The sequence below is a fragment of the Lepisosteus platostomus genome, chromosome 14, assembly GCF_059453375.1.
Source record: "Lepisosteus platostomus isolate fLepPlt1 chromosome 14, fLepPlt1.hap1, whole genome shotgun sequence".
Taxonomy (NCBI): Eukaryota; Metazoa; Chordata; class Actinopteri; order Semionotiformes; family Lepisosteidae; genus Lepisosteus; species Lepisosteus platostomus.
In genome coordinates this window covers 19691761-19715069 of record NC_142624.1, presented here as the reverse complement: position 1 = coordinate 19715069, position 23309 = coordinate 19691761, and the positions used below count along the sequence as shown (strand labels likewise).

The 23309-nt window shown below is 36.0% G+C and overlaps 2 protein-coding genes across 3 annotated transcripts in view; one reads left to right on the top strand and one right to left on the bottom strand.

Annotated features, from left to right (window-relative positions):
• The window catches only part of slc4a3 (solute carrier family 4 member 3), an 87515-nt gene extending 79849 nt beyond the window's left edge, over window positions 1-7666 (bottom strand). The window contains exon 1 of one of the 2 annotated variants that reach the window (XM_088607396.1): window positions 7545-7666. The gene's annotated coding sequence lies outside the window, so the exon portion shown is untranslated. Of the gene's footprint in view, window positions 1-1949; window positions 2080-7544 lie in introns of those variants that run through there. The other variant, XM_088607395.1, reaches the window with a different exon arrangement.
• Window positions 7667-13409: 5743 nt separating this feature from the next.
• Window positions 13410-23309, top strand: part of stk11ip (serine/threonine kinase 11 interacting protein) — a 49918-nt gene continuing 40018 nt past the window's right edge. Inside the window, exons 1-5 of the mRNA XM_088607393.1 lie at window positions 13410-13566; window positions 17499-17566; window positions 17772-17974; window positions 20216-20290; window positions 22666-22761. Coding sequence (XP_088463519.1) covers window positions 17500-17566; window positions 17772-17974; window positions 20216-20290; window positions 22666-22761 — 441 coding nt within the window. The 5' untranslated portion in view covers window positions 13410-13566; window position 17499. The remainder of the gene's footprint in view (window positions 13567-17498; window positions 17567-17771; window positions 17975-20215; window positions 20291-22665; window positions 22762-23309) is intronic.

Here is a 23309-nt window from a genome sequence, read left to right as displayed (position 1 = left end):
TTAACCAACATATCTTTTTTGTAAAAGTATAATGAAGGTTGCTCATTTCATTCAACAAACTTAATATTTCCTAAATCATTTTAAAGCCAGATTTTGATTTAAATTAGATTTATATTAAACCAAGTTAAGTTAGTATTTTAGTTAAGTTAATATGACAGAATTACTTATTTAGTCATCTGACTATTGTAAATTTACTATTTGAACAAGTATGTTTGAACATATCTCTTTCCAGTGCATGAGTAAGAAAAGTAATTTTACTGTACAATCTAAGCATAAGTCTTTTTAAATTAGTGTAAATTTATTGCAAGTACAATGCTACACAAGACTAAACAACCTGAAACTTCCGAAATGTTGTCCTGAGGGTTCCGGGAAATTTCTTATCTGGTGTATTAACAAAGTGGCAATAATACAAACATTCAAAAGAGGTTCAAAAATGTTCTGGCTTTACAAATTCAACATGTGTTATTCATTCTTTTAACCATAAATGCTATAAAGTACATAAATGAAGAAAGAAGGGAGAAATGCCACCTAAAAACACCTTCAGAAAGCAATTCTCTGCATTATGCTGGATATGTTCCAGATTGTAGGCAATAGCTTGGTTATTGTATTCTGTTTAGGTACCTTGAAGCTCACAGCACTTCCTTCAACTAATGAGCTACTGAATGCCATCCGAATGAAGACTTTGTTGTTTAACAATATAGTACCCACCAACTAAAAGAACAGATGACAGCTGTTTCTCCATTTGCTTACTCAAACTTGTTGCTGCCAGAGCCTGACGTTACATGTCTCACTGAGCCATTATAGTGATATGTGCATGATTTACAACTGTTGCCAAAAAAGTTGTGGTAAAGAATTAGTTTTCAATATTTTTTCTAACTTACTGCTATTACAAAAATTCACAAAATGAAAATCAATAAAGCATATTGACTCAATGAAACTTTAAGCACAATAAAAACTTCATTAAGGTTTTGAAGACAAATATTTTGTGAAAGCCAAGCTCAAACATTATTGAAGTGCTTGATATCTACTGAAGTGCTACACTGTTCTCCCTTTTCAAGGTTGGAATGTCTGTCAGTAATGAAATGATACACAGAATCTGCTGTTTTTATTCTCCTGGAAACATTTTGACTTGTACCATTAAATAAACAGAAGGCTAATAAGCCATTTGAGTTTCTTTACTGTTAATGCAATACAAAATTCAGCCTGCCACAACATTTTCTTATTTGTAAAACCTATATTAGATTTTTTTCCAAAGAGGAAAAAAAAGATTTGTTATTATCATATATTATCTGTAGCCTTCCTTTGTTATTCCACAGATCTCTTTCCTTATCCAAAGTCACAGGCATACCAAAGAGTCTTTCCATATTCATAAATCTCATTGTTATTGAGAAATCAAATAAAACAATGTTATTGTAAAAACATATTTGACATACATAAAAATATTATGGTAAATTAACCTGTTAAACTTGACCTCTGGTTTTCAAATCTCAGAGTCGATCCCTGTTAAAGGCTATTTCAGATTTACTTTCTACCATTTCATATTTTTAAACACTTATGTCCATTTACAATAAAGACTGTGTAATATTCTGTGAATCACACACAGTAAAGCACTTGACTCAAAGGCCTTCAGATGTTTTCTTTTATTTTGGAACTAGAACACTTTAAAGTCTCCACTAACACAAGGTCAAAACATTTGCTTCACAAATACACTGCCACTTTATTTTAGTTCTCTATTTATTTTATTAAGTTAAAGTACTTCTTTTTAAAATATTTAATATAATCACAATTATTTTGATATAGAAGAATCCCTTTATCAACAATGGCAGCCACAGGTACTTGTCATTTCTACTTGATCTTAATCGATATTTGCATATTTCTGGCATATAGCAATATTATATTCATTGAGTGCATTTTCAAGTGTTCCTAAACACACTGATCAATTGTCCTACCTTTTTCAAGTACAGTACAAGCTGCTTCCCCGTTGTCTCGCTATTTCAATACTGAATCACATTCCTCACAATATATCCCCTCCCACCACAATGTGACAGATCCTGCCCTCAAAATCCTAGCCCAACCAGAAACTAGAGAATCTTTCGTCTCCAAAAAGAAGAGGCTAAAAGACTGTTGTCCCTCAAGCTCTCTGCACATGCTTAGTGGCAGCTGAGGAATTCGAACCTCCACACGAACAAGATAAAATGCACTTTGGCATAGTGTCACTCTAAAATGACTCACATGTCAAGGATGCCAATCAGTGGTGGAGTTAAAAAGACTGAAGGGAGTTCTAGGACCATTTCATTCAGATAAATGTCATTAGTTGGATTAATCTGGCAGAGAAACCAATTGAAGGAATACAATTTTACTGCTTGTCACGGGTTTCTTAATTAAATATCCTTGTTTAATTATCGTGAAACATCTTCTTAAAATGTATTTAAGTGTACCCTAATTCTAATAGGCAGTATTCAGTTTTAAAATGTTGAATTAATCGTTACCCTTATACCCTACTACAATCAAACCGTTGATTATTGATCTGTTTGGTATGACGTATTCTCCTGATCCTGTGACATGCCCACCTTTCAGGCAATAGTTAGATTTTTTTAATTTTCAGCAGTATACAGTAGAACACTCAGTTATTACTTCAGTTTTGACATATCACAATACTGCAGAAAATGAATTTTAAAATCATACCCTAAGCATACTACCAAAGACAACCCTAGACAAAAGTGTGTAACTGCTCTCACTTCAAATTTAAGAGCTATAACAACTAAGCATACTACCAATTTGAAGGAGATTTGACTGACATGTTTCTAAAAAACATATTTCTTTTAGTACAATGAGACACTGAAGACGAGACCAATACAAGCATAAATTACATTCAAATAGCAACTATATTAAGTGCTACAGATTTCAGGGCTGTGTGATGTGTGACCCATTTGGAGGACACGTCAGACAGCAGCACACATTAACAAGTAAGCTGATTGAGAAACACAAACCACTCGGTTCTGTGCTCAGGCAGATTTACTGTGCTTGTTGTATATCCCAGGGACTAGTGGCTTAGTTGTGTTTCTGGATCTGAGGCAACATGAGTAAGGTTAAATTTCTGAACTCAAAGGGACCTTCGAAATAATGTCCTTTTCCTAGTCATTCTGATCAAATCATTGCAGATCTGGGAGATGTGCTGACATCAGTGGAGCCAGATACAACAATGAATAGAACATACACGCCAAGTCCAGAACCGATGAGCAAAGCTTCCAAAGCTCTAGAACTGTGGCTACAAAGCAAATGGACAAGTTAAAAAGTAAGGCCAAATTGAAGCATGGCTTAATTTGACTTGACATCCTGCATTAAAAAACATGCTGTTCCACAGTCAATGGTGGGCAAAATGATTTCATAAGGAATAACCCCACAAGAAACAACCAATAATCTGTTCACATCAAGAGCAAGTATACCCTTTAGCACTTGGCAAATAAACTATATGAACTGCTTTAAGCACTAATATAAAAGCATTACATTCTTTAAAGCATGTCCCTTCAGCCTCTGTACATAATTGGCTGTGGACAAGCTGTTTTGTTACTCCGACTATGGCAATGCTAGTGATTAGAATATTGTGACAGACAAAACTGTGAAGGGGTTAACAGATCTTATCAGGGGGTATAATGAAGGTAAAGTGGGAAAATGTCAAATGAACTAGCTGTGTCCCTTTGCACATATTCCATGACAGTATTTTGTATGGTTTGACTAACACTGAGTCACTCAAGATTAGATCTCTACTAGGAGCAACAGTCACCATTTTCCAAAAATACAATACTGAATGAATTTAAATTTAGGGACCATGAAGGACATACTAAAATTTGAAAAATACTCACTGAAACCCAATACTTTTTACTCATAATCCCCTAAGAAAAACATTACTTCCTAAACTCAATCAGTTGTTTTTTGAGGGAGTGAAATCTTCTCAATGCTAATTGTTAAAAAAATTATAGTTTGTAAGACCTTCCAAATGGCACCACAGCAAAGGGCTGTCATTTTGCATAAATAAAAATAGCCATCTCTTGCAAACTCATAATTTTATCATTTTTCATTTTTTGGTAAACCAACTTCATTCAACACTCTTGGAAAGGAAGGGAACCCATTCTGTATGCTCTAGGTTTATAAGAGCTAAAAATAAGTGCTTGACCAACTATATACAAATAATATCAAATATAAAATGTTTCATCTACATATCTCTTGGTTATTTTGATCTATATAATTCCTTTTAAAGAGCTGTGGATTTGTGTTAATTATATTAAATGGACTATAGGTCTGTTATGAACCAAGGATCAGAGGTATCAAGTAGAAAGAGTAGCTTCTTGTACCACTGAAAAGAAGAAACATTTTATAAACAGCCATGCTGCCTTGAACAAACAACCCAGTCTGTAATTGAAACTAATCGGGGCATCCCTTAAAAAATGGTTGGATAAGATTCTGAAATGGAACACAGTTGTTACATGAAAAATGTGCAACTTAGGCAAAATTAACAAAATCACTTGCATTAACTTGTAGATATTACCAAAATTAATAAAATTTGTAATTAGTTTAACTTTAAACATAATAAGGCATGATCTCCAATTGGCTTATGAAGAGAACAAGAGAACAGAGCCTGGAGATTACAGGTGCCAATTCAAGTCATATTTTCCCCATTCCTTTTATGCTTCTGACAACTCCACCTCTCTGTTGAGGCTCAAGTAACTAAATACCGACTACTTAAATTATAGCTCACATCTACTTCATTAGGGATCGTAAAGATTACTGCATTTAATCACTGCAAATAATTTCTAATCTAACCAACATGATTACATCAAAACTTTCCATGTATTGATCCTGAATTAAAAACAGAAGTCCCTCTAAAGAAGATTAAGCCAAACCACTGGAGCTCAAAAAGGCTAGCCTATACACAAAACTTGTTCTGCACTCAATTTGCATGTGGTTCTTTTTAATCTGTGCACAGCTCTTGCATGTGTTGTTTTGAGTGATTTCGTACTATATATCCATCTATCCATTTTCTAACCATTTTATCCAAAATAGGTTTGCATGGGAGCTGGAGTCTATCACAGCAAGCAATGGATGCATGGCAGGATACACCCTGGATGGGACAACATTACATTTTGCCATTACATGCCCTGCCATTACACTGCCATGCCCTGTTTGCCATTACAGGGCAAACACAAATACAAACACACTCACACCAAGGAAAGCTTTTCCAGAAGCTAATTAACCTAACCATGAATTTGGGGTGTAGGAGAAAACCAGAGCACCCAGAGAAAACGCACACAAACACAGGGAGAACATACAAACTCAGGGCCCCAGCACTGCAAGACAGCTATGCTAAGCAATGTGCTACCATGCTGTGCCTAATAATAATAATTGCTTACACTTATATAGCACTTTTCTGGACACTCCACTCAAAGCACTTTTCAGGTAATGGGGACTCCCCTCTACCACCACCAATGTGCAGCATTCACCTGGATGATGCAACGGCAGCCATAGTGCGCCAGAACGATCACCACAAATCAGCTATCAGTGGAGAGGAGAGCAGAGTAATGAAGCCAATTCATAGAGGGTTGTTAGGAGGCCATGATTGATAAAGGCCAATGGGAAATTTGGCCAGTACACTCCTACTCTTTTCGAGAAACACCCTGGGATTTTAATGACCACAGAGAGTCAAGACCTCGGTTTTACGTCTCATCCGAAGGACGGCGCCTGTTTACAGTATAGTGTCCCCGTCACTACACTGGGGCATTAGGACCCACATGGACCGTAGGGTGAGTGCCCCCTGCTGTCCCCACTAACACCTCTTCCAGCAGCAACCTTAGTTTTTCCCAGGAGGTCTCTCATCCAGGTACTGACCAGGCTCACACCTGCTTAGCTTCAGTGGGTTGCCAGTTCTGAGTTGCAGGGTGACATGGCTGCTGGCCTATACAGTATACAGTGTATTGTTCAGTATGTGTGAGCAAAATGGCTCATCAGCAAAGTTTGCAGAGTTGGATACATACTGTACATTCATATTTTGGAAAATGCTGGAGACAAACACAAACATCCATATGCCAAATTGTTTTTTTTTTTACTTCATATCTACAGTCAGATGTTTGTAGATTTTTTCTGGAGAAAACAGAATTGTGTAAAATGTGCAGCTACTGTACATGAAACCCACATGCCCCACAGGATTGTTGGCAAGGATAGTGATACATTCGTTATCAGTACTTGATAAGAATCTTCTGAGGATTTGTGTGACACACCGAGGAGTACCAAAGTGCTCAAAAATTAACATATAAAATGTTTTGAAAGGAATTATTACTTTTTCATTACAGAAACCAGTTGAGCATAACCATCCTTGTAGTGTATTATTTCATGAAGAGTCCAAATAAAGTCCTATATTAGAAGCCCATGAGGTTAAATTTTGCTCAGTTTAGTAACAATATTATTATTATTTTTAATTTAAAATGTAAATATGTTGTTTCAAACTACAGGATTGTAAAAAAAAACAAACTTATAATACGTAGGAAAGATTGAGCCAGCAAGGCCGTTCCTCCATTTGACTATTTTGCAAACATCTGTGAACGGAGGCAATACCTGGTCAGGTACACATTAAGTGCTTTCATCGAAATAATTACTTCGCTGGAGCACATCAAAACCTTATCAAAGAAAATGTGTAATTAAGGAAATTAGCATCGTGTGTATATGAACTGTTAAGAATAAGCCTTTGCATTCTTAAACTGCATTAACGCAAGACCATGTATTTCGTATGACTGTTTCCAGTCATATTTTCTCGTAATAAACGGACACTGCGAAAATAAAAGTCTTTCCTTGTTATCTCTATGAAGTTACTCCGTATAGTTAAGAAATCTTAGGAATCAGTTCCAGTCTTTCTTTTCATTATACATTTAAACCCTTGTGCGCTTCTAACCTAGTTTCAATCCATTAACTCATTCAACTTAACCCTATCCGCGAAGGCAACGAGATGCGTTTTCATTGAACATTTTCTTCCCTTTGTTCAGCAGAACAAAAAATATCGTAATCTCTGTTGCACACTTTAATTGCTTTTTTGATATTTTGTATTTTCCCTCAATACGTGGAAGATAATATACAGGTTTAGATGTAATTGTCTACGCTTCCCGGTGTACAAAATAAGGCATCTAATGCAACGCCGCCCCCGCTGAAAATGCATCACCTGCTTACAATTCCACAGGCATCTTACACACGGTCCTCCAGTAATAGTGGTGAAAATCAGTTGCAGTTTAGTTTTCTTCTTGTTATCTGTCTTTCGTTCACTGGAATAAAACGCTAAAATACGTTTAATTTAATGCATCATTGATTTATTATTTTCATATTCATTTTTTTTAACAGAAGCAGTGCATCTCAAGAAATTATTCGGTTAGGATCAACATACCCCACTTTTAGCAAACGGGAGAGTATTCGCCTATTTTGGGGGCTCTTCTGACCTTTTGGTTCTGTACTTTTCAGCAGCTTCTGCGCGGTTCGCATCGATTCAGCCGTACTGACTCGCCTACCTGTGCGTTTGGAGAGTTGTCCCTATGGAATGTGTCTGAACACCGCTCAGTCAGAAAGCGCTGCAAACGCGATGCTCCATAGTGAAGGCTTGCCACCTCCCAGCTGCTTCTCAACTAGTGATGCTGGCCCTATCCACGTGATGCAAAGGATCAACCTCCACAGCCATGCAAGATTGAGTCACACAGTATGCAAGCCTGATGGTCATGCTGGTTGTTAATATAGAGGGAAATTATACTAAAGGAAAAGATTGCCCTCCATAGCACAGATATACTCTTTTCTTTCATTTTCCTTGATTTAGAATGAAAGGGTTACTCATTATTTAATTCACAGTCAAGAAAAAATCAATGAACAGGAACACAGAAAGTATTTGAAAAACTGATATTCTTTTTAATATATATGTCTAAATATTTCAGGAAGAGCAAGGCAGACAGAATCAGAGAAGAATGAAAAGAGTGGCTTCCAAAACACATGATAAGCTATACAAGAGCAGTGAGTTCAACTGTTGTATTTTTAACATTTGGTAAATGTTTTTAATTGCATGTGAATGACGCTGAACAGATTCCCATGGAAACTCAAGGCCCGTGTTTATCCACAGAGCAGGTGGCATAAGGACAGGGTGTATGTCCTGGTGTTTTCATGGAGGAGCCAAAATATAGGGCACGGCTGTTTTCAGTATGTTTAATAAGCAACAAAAATGCTTCCAAAAAAGCAAAAAGGACATTTGGGTGGTACAGTATCATAAAAAATGGGACCTAAAGAACAGAACAAAAAAATAATGAATGATGAAGCGGGAGATGAATAAATAAAAAAAAGTTATTTTTTCTTGTAAATGAGATGTAAACACTGTGCATTCTGTGTATTTTAAAATACACAACTTAATTATAAGCATGACATACTGGTCAAATTACAGAAAGCACTTACTGTACTTAAAAATATTAACTAGACTAGAAGATTTATAGTTTATAATACTGTATAGTCTGTGTTTGATTGCATAGATGTTTTTTTTCTCAGAAATGTATTTTCATTTCAGACTATAAAGGCATATTGTTTAATATTTTACAGTAAAATAATTGTTGGGTAATTTTCCCCACAGCAAAAATCATACCTATTGTGTTCTATTACATAGCATGTGAATACACTCTCGGAATTAGTGCCCTCATGTCTATTGGCTATCAATAATCATAATAATAAACTGTATTTTATACAATAGATTTAAAAGCTATCATCGCAAAGAGCTTTAGAATACACCAAAAGTGTACTTCACAATAAAAATAAAATCTAGAAAAATACAAAGCAGATACGAAAGATAAAATAATCACAAATAAGCTTACTTTAAAAAAAGTAAGCCTTTATGCTAGATGTGGATGTAAAAGCCCCTAGTGGGTTGAGTCTCTTGGGTTTTTTTTTCAGGTGGTGTCTAGACCTTTCATGCACAACAACAAAAGGATTCTATCACCCAAAGAGTGAAGATGAACAGTAGGAACATGTAATAATCCAGAATCAGCTGAGCACAGGTCGCAGGAAGTGAAGTTAACAAATGTGTTCGGTATTAGGCATCTATACCATATTGAGCCTTGAATATCAAGAGAAAGATTTCCAAATCAACTCAGAATCTGACTCCAAGACAGGAATAATGCAATCACTTGAACAAAACCTAGCCAGGATTATTGTAGTTAAATTTTAACCTGCTAAATGTAGTATTAGAGACACTTGCAAGAAAGACATTGAAATGTTTCTTGAAAATTATCCTTGTCAAAAAAGCATGAAGCATTGTTTTCTGCTATAGACAACACAGTATGGTGATATCTTTACAATCTCTTGCACATTTAGTTCAAAAGTCAATCTAATATCAAAAAGCAGTTCAAATAATGAGTATTGTATCCTGCTGGATACAGACATTTTGACCAGCTGTGGGAGGGGCTAGGAAGATGTGTTTTTTTTATCCAATGAATACATTCGAATACCATTCGAAAGAATCGCTTTATGGGCTGCAAACTGGAAGATGATCGAGAACTACTGAAGAGGTAGTTTTGACTACCGAGTTGACAATGATGCATAGCTTGCAATAGTCAAATGGGCTGACAACAAAACAGTCACCTTGGTGAGCACATGTGCTTCTGTGATGCCTGATGGTGAAGTGAAGCGCTTCTCAAAGAAGACGGGACGACAGATATCTGTCCCATGCCCACAGATTGTGGCAAAATACATACATCACATGGGAGGTGTGGACTTGGCTGACATGATGATTGCATTATATCGCACTACAGCCAAGTCCCAATGGTGGTACCTTTGCATATTCTGGCAACTGATAGACATTGCTGTCAATAATGCATGGTTGCTCTATCGGCGTGATGCAACAGCAATTGGTCCAGTAAAGCTGAAGAAACTAAAGGCCTTCAGGATAGATGTTGCCAAAGGTCTCATCTATCCAGAAAAGCAAAAAAGAGGCCGGCCTTCCCTAGGAAATGAGAATGATGCACCAGTGAGGGTTGTCAAGCAGCAAAAAGGTCCCACGGCCTATAGATGAAATGTGCTATGATGGAAACAGCCACTACCCATCCTGTCTGTGAAAGGGAGATGGACAGACCTCCATCATGTGTGAGAGGTGTAATGTGAGGCTTTGCATTGTCACTGGATAAAATGCACGCAACTGCTTCCGGAGCTTCCATCTTCAATGAGATACTGTTGAACATAAGGACGGGTCCATAGTACCGATATTAAACAAACAATGAACTGTTGCAATTTTGGGCCCAAATTAATTGGGGTTTTTATATGATAAATATTTTAACACTAGAGTAACTTGTAAGTTTTAAGTTTTAACACCAGTTGTAATTTTTTAAACTACAAAGCAAGTCGGGACAAGGGTGTATTTCATGTTTGGTAAGATTTTATATTTTTTAATGAAATACAGAAAAAGAAGTGAGTTTTAATGGTTTTATGGTTCTTTTGACTATGTGAGCAGTTGCCAAAAACAGTTCGGATGTATACCCCAAATGGGCACCGTATCCTGTGGGATACAGTTTGTAAAATGGAAAATAAACACACAGTTTTGAAAAAAGTTATGTAATTGTGTTATTTGAGACAAAATACACTAGAAAAAAAAACAATTAAAAAAATTTCAGTTACGTTTTTTAGTACTTGCCCATTAAAGGGCATTGGATTGGAATTCAAGCACAGTGCTGTCAACTGGTAAGATTACAACTTGGATTTGAAGTAACTAATGAGAGAAACCGTATCGGTGCTTTTAAGGTGGTGGTTGGAACAATATTTCGCAATTACACTCAGAGAGCCCTGTGTTTCCAAGGGTCCAGAAGTGGCTCTGAAATACCAAGCATCAATTCTGGTGTTGAGTGTTGTAGTTCAGAATTGTAGAGAGATTTGTTCAATGTTCAACTTTTTATATATTTCTGTTTAAAGAACCAGAATTTTCTGTTCTCTTAAGCAGGTACATGGGTACTTAGAGGAGCCTCTTCATGATTAGTTTTAATCTCATTCAAAAGGTACAGGAATTAAATGACTACTGTTGTTTTATTTTGTTATAAAACTTACAGTGGTTTCAAGAAGTCTTTCTGTTCTAGTTCTGTGAATACACACAGATCAATTTGAATGTCTGTTGCAGAAGTCTTCTGAGATATCTCTTTGTAGTGTTGTACCATGAAGAAAACTTTTCAGCCGATTAATGGAGAAACTAAGAGACAAAACAATCATCAAAATCAAACTCATAGTCTACCTATAATTAGACACCCTTCTTACAGTTCTTAAAGAGCAGAATGTTAAAACTATGTAATCCACTAGTTAGATGTCATTTATAAAATTGTTTACACTTTTGGTCGCCATGTTGCAATAAAACATTGCTGCTCTGGAATCACTTGGGAGAAGAACAACCAGATGAATTCAAGGACGCAAGGAACATTGTACACCGACAGGCTGAAAGAACTGAAACTTTTTATTCCTGAACAGAGAAGATTATAAAGGGAAACTGATACATATTCCTCAAAGGCATTGACAAAATCAATGCAGTGGGCTTCTTCAAAATGAACAGTGAAACACTGACCACGGAACAAAAGTGGAGACTACTGCACATTGAAATGCATTTAAAACTCAGAATATGTGGTATGTTCTTAGGAACAAGATAAGATCACTTCACTGGCCATATACAATTTCTTGTATTAGGAATTTGTCTTTTCACATACCCCATCTTGCTCTCCATGAGACACACAGACGGGGAGAGAAGCTTGGGATCAGAGTGCAGGGTCAGCCATTTATATGCCGCCCCTGGAGCAGTTGGGTTAAGGGCCTTGCTCAGGGGTCCCACGGAGTAGGATTCTTCTTCCAGCTGTGGGATACAAACCGGCAATCTTCCAGCCACAGGTGCAGATCCTTAGCCAAAGAGCCCCAAGCTACCCAGTTAAGTGGTTGACGTTAGTATTTTGGCATTCTTCGTGTGTCTTCCTCTCGATTGTAATCTTTCTTATGGCCTTATGTTCTTAAGTGGTAGTTGCCACCATCTTAAACCTCCTACACTGACTGTGACCAAATTTAACTTTTTGGGGAGGTATATCGTGTCTCTTGTGTCGTCACCATAGTGATAATTACTAGCATACTTTCAAAGTTATGTTTCTGGATCCATTAGCTTTCTATGCATGCTCTTTATAAAAGCTTATATCAATGTATCTTGTACATTTTAAAGCATATTCTGTTGGTCAATAGAAACTGGGTGAATCCTGATCAAACTTAACCTGCATGTCTTTGGAAGGTGGGAGGAAACCACAGTGCCTGGAGAGAAGCCAAGCAGACAAAGGAAAGACATGCAAATTCTACGCATAACATGTCTCAACCCAGGATTGAACCCAGAATCCAAGTACTGGGAGGCAGTTGTGTTAACCATCAGACCACAGAGTCCTGAGAAATGATGCCTTGCAAAAAGAATGCTAAAAAAGTCCAGAGTTTCTCTCGAACCAGTACCGTCCTTGTACTGCTGATGACATCCATTAATGAGAAATGTTGAGAATGATTCAATTTTAAAATCTCAAGTTCTGTTTTAATTTATATTGTCATTTCTAATAAAGAAGATAAATTCTTCCCACTGCTCCTTAATAATACACGTTTCTGGGATTGACTCCAGATCACAGTGACTCTTACCATAACTGTTTTTATATGGATGCACATGTCATGATGGGATATCTCTTTCTGAAATGTTGTATTTATGCATTGTAATCATTCATGGCAGCGCAAAAGAGCATAAGATAAATCTTTCGATCTTTTAGTTATTATACACACTTGAGATGATGGTACATAATTTGTAGTCCCTTAAATCCTGTTTTACGTTCTCTTACAAAATGTATTGAGGAAATCTCTGAATACACATACATTCAAGTTAAAGAAACCTCTTTGCACTGAAATCTCGAGAGCAAACTCCCTGTTTATACTGAGTTATTGAATATTAAATTATAATATAATTAAATAGTTTGCCGGTTGTATTCATTCTATGGTAATTCAAACAATATTACCTAAAAAATCTAAACACTCTTTGTGTTAATCTTAATATTTGTATCTACGTAATTGATCCGCACGGTACCCGAATTCATCACATCATCAAATTTGAAAGACAAAACTTTACCCACTTACCACATCTCAGTTTATAAATTCCCCTCCGTACCACGAGAGGGCGCCATTAATCTTTCGACTAAAAACAATACAATTTGTTGGTGTTTTAAAATAAAACAACATTATAATGCCAAATACTACGGTGCTAAATAAATGGTGAGTATATCAGAGAATTAATTAGTAAATCTAGTACAATTAATTTGTTTTATTATTACTGTTTTGCGTTTTATTTCTTCTACACATATGGTCCGAATACCTCTTGAAGGGTTAAGGAGGAAATGTTAGATGCTAATTCAGGAAGTGAAGACTCATGTGATTTTCAAGATGTCAACAATTCAGAGGTTACCGTGAGCAGTCTTGTCTAACGAGGAACATTTCATGCATAGAAATTGAACTGTGTGTTTTAGCTAGAACGTAAGTAGCCTATCATCGAATTTTGTATTAGTAAATGTGACGACTTTAAAGGGGCATTCATTTCACGAGAATTTTACTGGAGTAAATGAAGACGAATGCGATGCGGGACTGATGTGATAAAGACGTGTGATATGACGTGGTACTGTATCTTCATAGTCAGTGCAAGTAAATATCCGATTGGAATTTTGTGCATAAAACAAATAACATGATCAGCGATTGGTGGTTAATTCTAGGAATCAATTTGAGTAGGTGACAATGCCTTGGATAGTATGTTGATTGTTTCATGGCAGTGCTTGTGAGCTTCCGTAAATACGGAATACTGAAGCATTTTGTCTCACAAATGATGGAAGAATGTAATTAAACGAAAACTCTTTGGTGAAACTTTTGCATTTTGTTTTTGGTCCAGTTCAATAACCTTTCTAGTCCCCAGTACAGTTTTACTATTCTTGCACACAACGCAATAGCCTGAGCACATGCGTGCATAAGTTTAGATGTACCTATACCGATTATATATTATGCAGTAGCCGGCATATGCTGATTTTATTTGGTACTTTAAATGTCTGCATGGTAGACTAACCCATATTAAGACTAATCAATAAAAGGATATATTGGGTTTAAAGGATCGCCATTCACAAATCAGGACAAAGCACGTGATTTTTTAAACTTTTTAAAATAAGAGGGATGCGACAAAATAAAGTAAAATAAATTCAGAAGGCCTGTAGGCCTTGTGCAACTACAGTATAATTCAACTGTACTTCTATTGTTAATTTGTTGTGAAGTTAATATTGGAAGTTTATTTTACTTGTTTTTCTTGTGTCTGAAAGTCTGCTCTTGACGGAACAGGCATTCGTCTCATTCAAGATTAGTGAACAGTGAAAGAATGACAACAGTAGGAGTACAACTGAAACCAGAACAATGAAGACTTTGAATTACAGGTAGTGGGTAAAAAGGAAACACCTGGGTAAACAAGGGACAAGTACTGTATATTGAAAGCAAGGGCTTCTGTCCATGTATGGCTGATGTACTCATTAAGCCAGCATCCCCTCAGCATGCTTAGGGCCATGTAGAAAAGCCCTGGTGCAATTACAGCTAGAATGATGGCAAGAGAGTCTAAGTGACTTGAAAAAGGTGTTGAAACACTTTTGGCAGGAACTTCAATGTCCAAGACAGCTCAACCTCTTTCATGAGCAATGTTGTCTGTGGTGTACTGTATGTCAGCATGAAACTCCAAGGGGGAGAGATTATCAATCAAAATGCATGGTAAAACAGGCAAACAGCAGCAGGTCATGTGACTGCAAATTGCTGGGCAGGCAGTTAGTTAAAACCAATCCGCTTCAAACTCCACAGTGCAGAATATAAATGTCAGGTTGCTGTGTGCAGACCACTTTAAAACACCTGGTAATAAAAGTGTTCCACGTCCAGTGGTGTAAAGAGCACAGGTGACTAGCAGCCAGTGCAGATGAATGTGTCAAATGATTTTTCACTATATTCTTCACAAATCGACCAATATGAATATATGCCTGACATTAACCTAAAAAACTCTACAGCCCTCAGTGCCTGATTCCAATAGTGAAGGTTTCTGGTGTTTCCATAATGCTGTGGGTTGCGTTTTCTTGGTTTGAGTGCCCTTAGTACCTCAAAACATAAAGTCAGTGCTATTCACTACCTAATGGTACTGAGTGATAATCTTCACTCCATGTTTCAGCATTTCTTTTCTTCTTGAAACTGTCTTTGAAAATAAAGACATCACAGGTGTGGTCACTCAGTGATCTAATGAACACAACACCATTATCTATATGTTAATGCCATATCTTATGGGATATTCTGAAATTATGCCTAATGGAAAAATTCCATTCCTGCAGAATTCCAAACATTGGTAGACTCTATGCCATGAGACAGACAAGGATGTCCAGCACCCTTTTAAATGACTTTATACAGATATTTCCATTTTTTGTCCACTACGTGCAAGTAATGTCAGAGCTGGAAGAAATGCAGGCTGATGGTACATATCAATCTTGATGGTCCTGTGTTGTTCGTAATAAAATGCAAAATGTAGTGTTCCCACGGCATACATGGAAGCAAAATAAAAACATTACACTACTATTGAGAAATTGAAAAGAAATATTGATTTTGTTTTTAACTACTCAACTGACATTTGAACTGGTAGTAGGCACACCTGCTTGTTTTACTGTTTTGCCAATTTGTTGTTGTTGTGACAGTTTGAGGAAAGACAAAGCCCTTAATAAAAATGCAATTTTTAATGTCCTTACTATCTGTAAATAGAGTTTTTCTTTATTTGTGTCTTGTTATAAAGTCAACCTAAAAATGGCATTTTTGATTAAGAAAGATTTCTCAATTGTATCCTTGCAGTTTTCTATAAGCGAGTCTATATGTCAGACAGATGTTCTAGCAATTAATTGCTTTTAAATCCAGCCTGATTTATTTATCTTCTATAAAGTAGTAACAGATTGAAGTCTCACCACAGGGTAAGTATACTTAAGCATTACAGTACAATGATGTGCACTGGGAAGCAGAGTCTGTACTGAAAGAGCTTGTTTTAGAAAAATGGTCCTGTGAGATTATTTTGGTGCCCACTGTTGCCATTAATAGAACAATAGAATCCTGTTAAATGAGATTATGAAGTAAAATGTGTTCATCTTTGATAAAAGGCATCCAGTTTCACTAATGTTGCCTTTGATGCAGAGCAGTTAATTAAATCAGCATTTTCAGGGGAAACAAGATTATTTAATTTTAGAGGATTGACTGTAGGTAATGCAGTCCAATGTTTGTCTGTTCTTGGATTTCAGGAAAGCTCATCATATTTCAGTTTTTTAGATTTCTTAAGAATATTTTCTAACATAAAAAACAATGTCACCTTAAAATAATTTTAAGTTTCAGTGCTTAGGGGTAAAAATATCACAGAGAACTACATTTCAATGTAAGATTTGTAATTCAGTAAAATGAGAGAATTGGTCAAGGGTCTAAATACTTTTGCAAGGCACTATATAAGAAAATATGAAATAAATAATAAATAAAAACATTCCAGTTGAAGGTTTTTGGGAGTCTTTCTATCTGTTTAAAGGTTGCATAGATATGTTTGGATCTTGAGTTTCTGAATTGGTTATTATGCTGCAGAAGTTCAAGTAGGTAACTGTGTCAGCATGCGTAGGCTGCAAAGTAACAAGTAAAGGTTTATTCCATGCTGAAAAGAAAAAGGGCACAACTTTTCCACTCTGGAGCCTTCTTCAAGAAGAAGAAAGTATTATACTGCAGGTATACTGAAATAGCCCCTGGTACAAAATGGTTCTTTGTGTGCACCAGGTCAAATCAATTTGCCTTATTGCATTTACTTTAAAGTGAAACTGAATGGTTGGACAGTTTTAATTTTAACTTAACTAAAGGGGTCAAAGGAGCTTCTTTTGAATTAACTTGTTTTTTTTTATCTGCTATATTTGTTAGATGGATGGATGTTTGCCCGTTATGCATAACCGTAACATTAGTTATTTAAAGTATAGGGTTGTTAGCCTTGTGCCCAACCTCCAACATGGAGGATCTGGCACCCAGATCGGGACACAAACCCACTACCCTGAGATTATGAGTCTCATGCCCCACCAACAGAGCTAGCTGGGGCTAGCCATATTTGTTATGAAATGCAAATTTGCCTCACTGCTCAAACCGCATGCTGTAGGCTGTAAGCAGTGGAAGTCTCATTCTGATCAGTTGCCTGCATCTTCTCTCTTATTCCCAGTACTTTTATTTCAGGGCTACGTAAGCAGGTTTACTTTTTCTACACTAATTAACATTGACAGAAAGAAATAGACCATATGAATGCGAAACCTTGTGACTGTTCTTACAGTTTGTATTGCTTAAAAAGTATTGTAACGTTGACAGCATTAACTTTATCCTGTACCATTTTGGTGTCTCTTCCACAGCATGGCGGCTCCCCAGTCTGGTGGATCAACATTAGTACATAGTCTGGCCAGCCTGTTGCGAAACAATGGTACTTTTAACTTCACTTTATATTTGTCATGGAATCGCTATTTTAGTCTGTTGAAATAGTGCTAATAAAGTACTGTGCTTTATTAAATATAGAGTAAAGTACTCCTCATTTGTAATAGGCTTTTTTTGAAAGTTCTCAAGCTAAAAGGGTGAAGACTGAGCTAGTAGTTTTGGTGCTGTGTGACTTCTGTATGTTTCATATGAAGGGGATTCTGTCCTGGATGGCACCAGTACCCTATCTCTGATGGCCAGCAGCCTCCAGCACCTCACTCGCCTATTTGAACAATACCTGCTCTCCCGGACCCATCAACATGGCTTCCTAGCTCTGCCCTCCCACCCAGCAGACACAGCATCCCTCCTGCAGGTCCAGTTCCTCTTTGACATGCTGCAGAAGACCATCTCCCTCAAGGTAATGTGCTGGCTTTCTGAACTCTTCACTCTTTTCAGTTGTGAGCTTGCATGATATCCTTGAGTTGGATACTCTGTTTGAGTATTCTGCTAGCCTCATCTTTGTAGTTAAATTCAGTTTTCATCCTACTTGAACTGTGTGTATATTAATATTTATAAGTAAAGAATACAGAATAAATTTTACAAGTGAATTGCCTGCTTATTCTAGCAGAATCCCAAGTTATACCTATGGGAGGTAAGAGATGTGCTGTCAAAATTCTGGTCTCCCTGATATCTTAACATTTATTGCATAACACAAACTATGAGAAAACCTGTTAGTGCTGTCAAAAGTCCCAAAATATCCAAAGATTATATAAAATTGTATATATATTTAATGTGTAAAAAGTTTTATTAAATATTCCCAACCATTTTGTGTAAAATATTATAACCAGATATACTTGCAAACAGAGCACATTCTTTGATATTCAGTAGATGCCTGATATATGATGAGTCAATGTCACACTTCTTTAGTCTGTGAGAAGAAGTGGTTCTTGAGCTGCCTCTTTCTATCTGCCTTATTGACAACTTATATTCCTGACACAGTAATGACATAACTCTATACAGGAACAAGTAATAGGTTTATTCCATGCTGAAAAAAAGAAGAAAGAGAACACAACGTTTTGGCCGTGGAGCCTTCTTCAGGTGTGAGAGAGACAGGGCAGTAGGCAAAGGTAAAGTAGCGGGAGAACAAAGGTTGGGAGGGAGGAGGAGTCACACCTCTTGATTGGCCTCTCTTTCTGTCCCCTGCTCCCGCCTCTCACTCCTAGATATATATATAGATATAACATTGGAATAATTTTAATAAGCTTTTGTTTCAAATCTGGGTTTATTCTTTAAATATAAAGTTTGGATAAGGTCAGAAGATTATTTGATGAAATAATATGCATTATGAGTTTTTTTTCCTTTGGGAATTTGAGACCATCTTTTTGACATACATTTAGCGGCTTAACACCTACTGTACTTTACATTTGGCAATGAATTTTGTAAATAATGCTGTAGCTTTTGCATTGTAAAATCATATATCGTCATGTGTTATGATAATATGTTTAAAAATTTGAATAGTAAATTTGAGACAATTTAAAGAAAATGTCATTATCACCTCTTCCAAGACTTGTTCTTTTAAAAATGCAAATAAAATGTCTTGGACTTCATCACATAGAAGATATATGTTCATCATTGGGCTACCTCAATTTTGTCTCACATTAACAAAACAAAAGATTATTTTCACATTAGTACATTTTATACTCTTTCACTTGACTTTCCACCCGAGAAAGAGTATGAAAATGTATTATGACAGATATGATGGATTGCCACGTGTCAGGAACACTAATTTCCAGTTGATTCACACAGCTATGCAGAAGGGCTCATATGTGGCCAGCAGAGGGGGCAGTTGGTTTGGAAAACAAATCTATAAAGCTTAAAGTATTTTTTAAATACAACAAATATCTACTGTTATGATTTATCCTGCATATTTTTTTACAATGGGGTGTTGTAGAGAATCAAATCTTGTAAGTCCTACTAACAGAACAAAAAAGGAAGGGGAAAAAGCTCATGTGGGTGGCAAGAAAATTAAACATTAGATAAAGAAAAAATATATATCATTGTCTCTTATGATAATATAATTTAATGTTTTCAGGTATGTATTGTTAATTTGGAGATTTTCAGTGTTTGTACTGAAAGCAATACATGTAGGAGTGCATCCTATATAGGGCTTTTTTATTTAAAAAATATATATGACTATAAGTTGTTGTATTAATAAACCGTTTATTGACTTTGTGAGATAGATTGAACTGAGTGTCCAATTTTAATTTGCAAGTCCTTTGGAAGGTGTTTGCAGTTAGATGAAATAATGTAATTTTAAAGTTAAATGTACTTTTAATTTGTCAGTTGAGTTTTAGATGGCTTCAAAATGTTACAATACTGACTCAAGACAGACTTCTAGGGGAAATTTGTAGGAATGATTTGATTATTAAACTTAATTAGAATCAGTTATTGAATTTTGGATTTGAGTGTTAGTGCTACATTTTCTGCTTACTGGATTTACTTCATGTACCATGCACAGTTCAACAGTTTGTTGTTGGTTTGTGAATGGAGGTTGTGCCTGGCATCAATGTTTTTTACCTTTTAAATTTGAGAGTTTTCTGTTCTTATTATTTCTGTATAGTTATTAAATGTTTTCTACATCTTTTTTTTTCCAATGCAGCTGTTTAACCCTCCTGGTTCAAGGCTGCAGTCAGCCGTGAAAATCTTCCCTTTCAAGTCTCTCAGATACCTAGAGGTAAAGTATCTAAACTTGGTTGAACTCCCAGATAATTCTAAAGTAGGACTTGTAATATAATACATCTAAATGAATGTGTATAATCCATACTGTATATAGACCAGATTTTGCTGAATGCTTTCATTATACAATGTGGGTTATTCATAAAAACTACTGTGGTGATAAAGGCTCATGCTTTCTTATTGTGTGTTTTTTCTGATACATAAACAGGGTTTACTGGAATGGTAGGGAACTTGCCTTGATGGAATTTAAATATACTGAATATAATTAATAGGAAAATGATAATGGTAAATGTCTTTTGCCAGCATGGAAAAGACATACTCAAGTGCTGGAGGTAACAGTATAGGCTTGTCTGGGGGAAATTTGTATTACCTGTATATCCATCCGTGCGTTGTCCATTGAAACCACTTCTTTCACTTCAGGGTCACGGGGGGATCTGAGCCTGTCCCGGCAAGCAACAGGCTCAAAGCAGGTTATACCCTGCAATGTGTTTGTGTCTGTGTGTTTGCCCTGCCAGACACACAGGCACACACACATTAACACCTTTGGCTAATTTTTCCAGAGGCCACTTGACCTATCAGAATGTTTTTGGACTTTGTGAGAAAACCGGAACACCAGAAAGAAACTTACACAAATGCGGGAAGAACATACAAACTCCACATAGATAGCACCCCAGGTTAGGAATTGAACCCGAGACCTCAGAGCTGTGAGACAGCAGTTCTAACCACTGCTCCATCGTGCTACCATATTACATGTGTATGTAAACAAACAAATGTATGGTCGCTGAAATTTCTTCTTTCCAAACATTGGCGAAGGATAAATATGGAGTCTTGATTATAATTAAATTTAACAAGTTAAATGCTGAGTAGTGACCACCTCAGCAATGATCATGCCAAATGTGTTTTCTCTTTTATTTTTCTATTAATATCTTGGCCACTTCCATTAATTATATTAATAATGATGAATACAGCCCATATTCAAGGTTTTTCACAAAATATGCAATACTTTGCTATGTGAACAACATAAAAAAGATACAAATGAAAAGCTAAATTAAAAAGAGAAGCAGGAATACATAAGAAGCACAGTGTCTGTTCAGAGTACAGTGAGAACGATACATTTAGTGATGTATAGTGTGTGTAGGTGAGGATTTGTTGATCCAGTAAATAAATGATGTAATTGAGCAGAGCTGTAAATAGCAGTGTTGAAGAAATCAGAGGTGCGGTATCAGCCTATCTTGAAGAAACACGGTAAGGTGACAAGGGACTGAACTGTTCTGATCTCGGTGGATTTCACCACTGCAGAGACAGGGACAAGAATGAAGTGACCCTGGAGGCAGGGAAACAAAAAAGATCACTCTGGTAGAGAAGGATGAGCAAAAAAGTGAAGTAGGAGTGTGTGGAAAGACTAAAAATACAGTGTGACTGATCTTCCCAACCACCAGGCCAGTTTAAGGCAATTCAACAGTTTCTACTTCTATCATGAGCGGGCAGCTTGGAGATAATGTAATTAAAGCCATGCCAATTCCTGACTCTCACTATAGACGGACGATTGCTTTGGCAGCTGCTGGTATACTTCCATCACGTGCCCATAGATGCATACATCTGATCTGCATAGTTATGCATCTTTGCATTTTTACTGCATTTGTAGTTTAGGGTTTTTACATGATTATGAATTATAGATTGTTGTGTTTAATTTTTGTATTGGATGTAACTTTTTTTTAATTGCTTGAAAATAATTGTTTTATTTATATATTTATTCTTTATTTTATATATTTATATATATTTACAGATTTATATTTTTTATACTGTAGTCTACCTTTATAGTTTTACAATAAAAGACAATAAAGACATTTTATTGATTTAATTTCAAAGCATGAGACAAAGAGAGTTAAATTATGACTGGAAGAACACGTAGACAAAGTCTAGCTGTTTGTTACCCAAGCAATACTGTTTATTCTTGGGTGAAAATGGTATGCACAGCATATATTGTCTCAAACACTTCATCAAGTTGCATATTGCTGGCCACATTAGATGTGTTCAAGTTAGAACAAATTTGTCCTAAATTGAATAGTAGTATATGTTCTTGAGGCATATTAAACTAAACACATTTTAGAGTGTGGAAACAGAATTATCATCACTTTTATTTTAATGAAGAACCCTCATTATCTTCTGTTAAGGTGATCAAGAATTTAAAGTGTCTGTTCTCTTGGTAGATTGAAGTCACATGTTTTAGATGTACGCTATTAATTGCATATTATTTTACGCACCAAAGTATAGCCTTATCTTTCTGTGTTGGTACATATGCAGTGAAATGCATATACTGTAAGTAAAGTCAGCAAATACTAAGATAGTAAATAACTGTTATTTATGTCCCAGTTGAAGCGTATCCCACCGCACTGCCTCGAGGGGCTGAGGGCTGTCTACTCTCAACTTGAGGTGTTCATCTGCTCTAAAAGTCTGCATTCTGTGGAAGTAAGAACTCTTTCTTCTAGCAATTCAAATGACACAAGCAAATGTTTTTCAAAGCATAACATTTTTTGAAAATTACACCTAGATATTAAAAACTGTGACGAATGTTAATGTACAAGAAAATTGTTATTCTTAAGTAACTGTCAAAAGCAATTTCATACTCTTTGGTCACAGGTTAGTTTTCAATCAATATAAGTAACATGAAAAATATTATTTGGCAAGCAAAAAGTTCATGGAATTGAATTTTGCCAACATATTTTTAAAGAAATTTACTATTTTAGTTACATTCTCAAACTGCAGTCAATTGAAGATTTCATTAAAAAATGAAACCTAGGTCTGAAATAAAAATTCTAGAGGGCGTATATAGATAGTTTTGAGGAATTCTTTTCTTTGTACAGTGCTGTGAAAAAGTAAGTACATGAAAAGGTGTGTGTTTTTCAACATCTTTGCATTTATGGATATTTGATCTTCATTTCAACAATATTGATAGATAAATGTGATCTAATTAAACAAATAACAATAAAAATTATTCCTTGCAATCATTTATTCAA